Source organism: Lathyrus oleraceus, chromosome 1 (assembly GCF_024323335.1).
Source record: "Lathyrus oleraceus cultivar Zhongwan6 chromosome 1, CAAS_Psat_ZW6_1.0, whole genome shotgun sequence".
NCBI classification, from domain to species: domain Eukaryota; kingdom Viridiplantae; phylum Streptophyta; class Magnoliopsida; order Fabales; family Fabaceae; genus Lathyrus; species Lathyrus oleraceus.
The window spans coordinates 77,771,306-77,777,752 of NC_066579.1; the positions used below are offsets into that span (position 1 = coordinate 77,771,306).

The window sequence follows — 6,447 nt, forward strand, 5'->3', positions numbered from 1 at the left end:
TTATATGTTACTCCTATTTTTTAAAATATTTTGTTTTATACTTTAAGTTGTTTTGCAATATAAATTAAATATTAATAAGTTTTTCTTATCATACTATCTACTATTTATATTATTCTTTTATTTCATCATCTTTTCATATCATTAATAAATGATATATAATTTATTTATTTATAAAATTAATTATAATCTAAATTTGTGTGAAATATCATAAAGAAATTATTATTTAGGACGAAAAAATTATCTCATTTAAGTTATGCACGATTTTTAAAAAATAATTGATAGTATTTATTTTATTATTAAAATAAATCTGATTTATTATAATGTTTTATTTTTAAAAAATATATTGTTCTTTTTTTATTTTATTAAATTTTATCTCTATTCTTTAATTTTAAAAAATATTATATATAATATATTCAAATTAATATTCAATTATTTTGTGTTTTATTTTATAATTTATTTATATTTTATTAATTTTTTATATATTAAATATTTAAGTATTATTTTATATAACTTAGACATGTATTAATATATTATATTATTTATAAAAAGTAATATAATATTTAAAAATATATTCTATTTAAAATAATATAAATTTTCAATTGTACTTATAATAAATATTATGAAATTTTATTTGAATTTTTGTGTAAAAATTAATATAAAAAATAATATGTTTAAGGTTGAATAATTCAAAAAATTTAAAGAGGGGTAATAATTTTTAAACGCATAATACAATGTGAACAAACCATATAAAATCCAAGATAGTTTGAATTGGTGTATTTAATATCGAATAATTTATTTTTGATGTATTTAATATTGAATAATCCATTTTTGATGTATTTAATATCGAATAACCCATTTTATCAGCTATACATATTCGGTCGAAAGGTGTTGGATAGTTTTATATTGATTATAAATAAATTATATAAATATTGAAGAATATAATTCATATATTTAAGATTTTAAAATTTAAAATAAAAATTTAGTGTCTTTCTCTTATGATCTAAGGGGCATTTAATATCTTTCTCTTATGATCTAAGGTGTTGGAACTCGGCTCTGCTTTTATATAATTATATAGATTATAGATATATAATTTAAGAAATTATAGATATATAATTTAAGAAATAAATATGTACGTACGAGTGAGAAAAATATTTTGACCTAATTTTGAATCACAACTTATATAAATTAAATTATTAAAAGTGTAATTTTTTAAGATTAATTAAAAAAAATTGTTGGATACATATCAACCGAGTACGTATATTATCGATAAATAAATTAAAATATGAAATTCAATTTATTTTGTTAGTTTTTAACATTATATCTCTATCTAATATTTGAGCTAAGAAGTACACTATTAAAAAAATTATAAATTTTTTAAATTATTCATCAAATACAGGAAAAAAATCAATTGATAGAAAAAAAAGAACAAAGATAAATAAATATTTCAAAATTATGGTCAAACTATTTTCCTTAAAGTAAAATATGGTCATAATAACATTCCTCTTGTTTAAAGTTGATTTATTAACAAATTGTCATTTTTTGGTAACCCAAACAAATTATAAATTGGTTTTACTAGAAATAAATCCATTTTATAGTAGGATCAAAAATAATTAAATGATTTTAAAACGAAATGTTGAAAAATAATAATAAAAATATGTATTAGACCGTGGTGAATTCGTGTGGGTCCCATGTTTCCAGTATTGTCCTCTCTGGTTGGCTCAACCAAAACGGTAAATAAAATATAAAGAAAAGAGATTCATTCACACACGACACAAAACAGAACACACAGAAAAGAGTAACACACAAAAACAGCTTCATAACACAGAATTTGAAGCTTCACTTCAAAAACGCTCTCTTCTCTCTCTCTCTCTCTCTCTCTCTCTCTCTCTCTCTCTCTCTCTCTCTCTCTCTCTCTCTCTCTCTCATTTTTTCTTATAGATTTTTCTGCAATGTCGACGGCTCCGGCACCTTCTTCCCCGCCGTCGGCAAACGCCACTGCACCCCCACCGTCGACCCCTGCCGCACCTCCTCCGGCCACACCTTCTTCACCACCACCTTCCAATCCACCTCCGGCAACTCCTTCATCACCTCCTCCGGCGACACCCTCGGCACCTCCGCCGGCGACCCCTTCATCACCACCTCCTCCGAAGACTCCCTCAGCGCCTCCTCCAGCAACACCTTCAACTCCTCAGCCAACACCAGCAGCACCGTCGACTTCTCCGCCAGCTCCTACCACGCCGTCGCCTCCTGACCTCGGAAACACTCCTCCGAGTCCACCTTCCCGAGGCTCGCCGCCCTCTCCGAAAGGCTCTGATCAAAGCCCTTCACCGCCTACTCCCAAAACTCCGCCGTCGCCTCCTTCATCGTCGTCAAGTATTAGTACGGGTGTAGTCGTGGGAATCGCCGTTGGAGCGGTGGCGATTCTTGTGGTGTTTAGTATTCTTTGCATTTGCTGTAGGAAGAAAAAGAGAAGACGCGATGAAGAATACTATGGTCAGCAGCATCAGCAACCACCACCTCAGGCACCCAAATGTGAGAATTTTTGCTGCAACTTTACTTTTTATAACTCTAGGGTTCTTCAATTCTTAAGACGTGGTTATGTTGATTTTTTACTTTTTAACATTGGTTTTCAAAATGGTGTTAAAATTTTCAGTTTTTGTTTAAATCTCTTTGCGTTTTCTTGCTTGATCTGATCACACACCACGTGTATGATATTTTGTCCCTATGAGAGATTCCAGTCTTTTAAATTCTTGTACATGGTTACCAACATGAGTTGGTCCCAGTTGAAGGGACTTGGATCCTTTAAGCAAGAGGTTAGGGTTTGAATCACTATACTTGTTAATAGAATATATTGTATTAGGAGAGGTCTCCATTGTACTCGATAAAATCTCGAGGGATCCGGCTTTGCAATTGCACGAGAGGATATTTTGGTTTGAGGTCAATTTTTTGAAGAAATTTGTATTTTTGGTGATGTTAAAAGATATTGGTATTCAAAAGAGTGAATGATAATGGTATATATTGTGCAGTTGATCCTTATGGTGGTCCTCCAAATCAGTGGCAACATAATTCTCACCCTCCTTCAGATCATGTAGCCTCAATGAAGCCACCACAACCTCCGGCTCCAATTCCATCACGACCGCCGTCTCATGTTGCTCCGCCACCACCTCCTCTCATGAGCAGCAGTGGTGGTACCGGCTCAAACTATTCAGGCGGCGAACTACTTCCACCTCCTTCTCCAGGCCTTGCATTTAGCACTGCGAAGAGTACGTTTACATACGAGGAGTTGGCGCGCGCAACGGATGGCTTCTCTGATGCTAACCTCCTTGGACAAGGTGGATTTGGATATGTTCATAGAGGTATTCTCCCTAATGGTAAAGAGGTTGCTGTTAAGCAGCTGAAAGCTGGAAGTGGACAAGGAGAACGTGAATTTCAAGCTGAAGTAGAGATTATTAGCCGTGTTCATCATAAACATCTTGTTTCTCTTGTTGGATACTGCAGCACCGGGTTTCAGAGGCTACTTGTTTATGAGTTTGTTCCCAACAATACATTGGAATTCCATTTACATGGTATGTTTTTTTTTTGTCATTCTTTTGTGTAGCACAATGCTTATGCCAGAAGTGTTCTTAATTCTTATGATTATTTTTTAACGGCAGGAAATGGACGACCAACGATGGATTGGCCAACAAGATTACGAATTGCTTTAGGATCTGCAAAAGGACTTGCTTATCTTCATGAAGATTGTATGTTCTGTACTTGACTGTAATTTTTTCAGCAAAGCTAGTTTTTGTCAAACTCAATGTTTATTGTAATTATCTGTTTGTGTAGGTCATCCTAAGATCATTCATCGTGATATTAAAGCTGCTAACATCCTTCTCGATTTTAAGTTTGAAGCAAAGGTATGCTCTTTAATATATCTTCCTTGCAGCAGTGGTGATGCTCCATTTAAAATGCCCTAAGAAGTTCTGTGCAATAATTGTTTAATATGAAGTGTGGATTTTAGTTATAATTTAGTGTCAAATTTCTATTAACAGGTTGCTGATTTTGGTCTTGCAAAGATTGCCTCCGATCTCAACACTCATGTTTCTACTCGAGTGATGGGGACTTTTGGGTAAGAACTAATTTATTCCCTTCCTCTCAAAATTTGGATATTGCAAGAAATGTATTTTCTAATCTGCTATTGTTTATGGTAGATTGAATCAATGCATTAAAGGGCATGAAATGTGCTATATGGTGGTTTAGAACTGCGTTAACCAATCAAATTGTTGTTGAAATTAGTTGTTAAATTTGTGTCAAAATATCAGTTCTGATATGCTAAACTCATGAATTATCAATTACTGCTTTCTTACAGGTATCTGGCTCCAGAATATGCAGCAAGTGGAAAACTTACAGACAAATCAGATGTTTTCTCTTATGGAGTCATGCTCCTTGAGCTATTAACTGGACGTCGACCGGTTGATAAAAATCAGACTTACATGGATGATAGTTTGGTGGAATGGGTAAGTGTTATGTTACCATCCTCCTCTTTTCTTGAGGGGTAAATATAATTTGCAACTGAAAATTCAGTCATTTATAATATATTATGAAATAAAGAGTTTTCTGTGTAATATTTCTTTTATTGGAAGAGAACAAGATGACATAGAGCGGCCCTTAACTTTATTCATCTTTCATTGTCATCACAGGCTAGGCCTTTGCTCATGCGTGCTTTAGAAGAAAATAATTTAGATTCTCTGATTGATCCAAGGCTTCAGAATGAATTTGACCCTAGTGAGATGACGCGTATGGTAGCATGTGCTGCAGCTTGCACACGCCACTCAGCAAAGCGTCGACCAAGGATGAGCCAGGTAAAGTGAATAATTTGTTCTATCATTTATTACTGCACTCCATTCCTTTTGAACTGTCTTTTTAAGAAGAAAAACTATCATTCGTTGTGCTGCTACTGTAAAATCAAACCTAGGTCTTACTTTCCATTCTGAGTTCCTTGTATATGTAAGCATCTTTCTGGGTCTAATAATGGAACAAACCGTAGGTTGTGCGTGCCTTAGAAGGAGACGTGTCACTAGCAGATCTTAATGAAGGAGTAAGACCTGGACACAGCAGTGTCTACAGTTCTCACGAAAGCTCAGATTATGATACTCAACAATACAAAGAAGACATGATAAAGTTCAGAAAAATGGCATTAGGAACTCAGGAGTATGCTGCAAGCAGCGAGTACAGTGCAGCTACAAGTGAATATGGCTTAAACCCGTCTGGCTCAAGCAGCGAAAACCAAAGCCGCCAGACAACAAGGGAAATGGAATTAAGAAAGCTGAAGAACAGTCAAGGATTCAGTGGAAGTTCATGAGCATTGACACAACTGTTTGCTACTATTTTTTTATCTTGTATAAAAATATCTCTGTCCTCGATTTTCGATTTGGATCGTGTGCAATGTGACTACACAAACTCAGCCACATCTGGATTGCTCATTTTTTATTGGACGATTCAGATTCAAGAAAAATATTAAGCTTGAAATTCGGATCGTCTGATCTTTTTCGATCGGTCCAAATGTAGCTGACTGCACACAACCCGGATCCCTTGATTTTCATCTATGGCACAGTTGAATTTTTCTTGACTGACATGTTTGGATTGACCTACCAATTATTGTTACTATTTTTTCACAAAAAAGTTTCACATATTTTCATTGTATTTATCAAGAGGTATACAACAAATAACAGATGATTCTTTCATTATTTTTTCCTTATTTAGCTTAAAGGTTGGAAATGTATTGCATCATTATCAACCTTGTTTTCCATGTTGCTCTTGTGTCAATTTGATGGTAGTTGGAAATAGGTTTGCTTGATTTTGTTCATATATTGATATCTAAGTTTATCTTGAGGCCTTTACTTGTTTGTGAGTGAATCTATCTCCACAACAAATTTGTGATTTCTTACCTAATTGAGATAGGGAGTAGTTGCACTCAATATATTATATTTGGAAGTGTGCTGGTGTACAACTGTGTTCCTTGCATATGAGAGAATATGCATGTTAGTTTTTATTTTCATGTAAAGGAAAAGCAACTTGCTAGTAGATACTCAAAATAGAGATCTTAGAAACCTTTATGAATTTTCACCAAGTAAATCATTATTAACTTGAATCTGTAGTATAGTAAAATTAACGGTTGATTTATTGATAAATGTGATAAACTAGGAACTACTAGAAATAGTTTATAAAAAATACTATAAATTCATGAGAAAAAAGATTACCAAAGGAATGCAACAATTTTAAATGTTGAAAGAAAAGTTTCACTTTTCAAATTATTTTATATGACTCATGATCAAACCTTCATAATTGCAATGATAAATGTTTTATTTATATTGTACTTAAAGAAGTTGAGAATCATTAAAAATTGATATTGGGTTGGATTTTGTAAAACATTTACATAAGTAAACTACTATGGGAAATTTTAACAAA

At 33.1% G+C, this 6,447-nt stretch overlaps 1 protein-coding gene across 1 annotated transcript; it reads left to right on the forward strand.

Annotated features, from left to right (window-relative positions):
* The first annotated feature begins 1,772 nt into the window (after positions 1 to 1,772).
* Positions 1,773 to 5,726, forward strand: LOC127116656 (proline-rich receptor-like protein kinase PERK1). Its single transcript, XM_051047392.1, has 8 exons — positions 1,773 to 2,532; positions 3,027 to 3,566; positions 3,654 to 3,740; positions 3,826 to 3,896; positions 4,032 to 4,108; positions 4,349 to 4,496; positions 4,680 to 4,841; positions 5,027 to 5,726. Exons 1-8 carry the CDS (start codon positions 1,950 to 1,952, stop codon positions 5,339 to 5,341), a joined length of 1,983 nt encoding a protein of 660 aa, XP_050903349.1. The 5' UTR covers positions 1,773 to 1,949; the 3' UTR covers positions 5,342 to 5,726.
* Positions 5,727 to 6,447: the final 721 nt, after the last annotated feature.

Coding starts and splice junctions, on each gene's coding strand:
- LOC127116656 (XM_051047392.1), top strand. CDS start 1,950: ATGTCGACGGCTCCGGCACCTTCTTCCCCGCCGTCGGCAAACGCCACT. Junction 3,567..3,653: donor ATTGGAATTCCATTTACATG/GTATGTTTTTTT, acceptor TTTTAACGGCAG/GAAATGGACGACCAACGATG. Junction 4,497..4,679: donor ATGATAGTTTGGTGGAATGG/GTAAGTGTTATG, acceptor TTGTCATCACAG/GCTAGGCCTTTGCTCATGCG.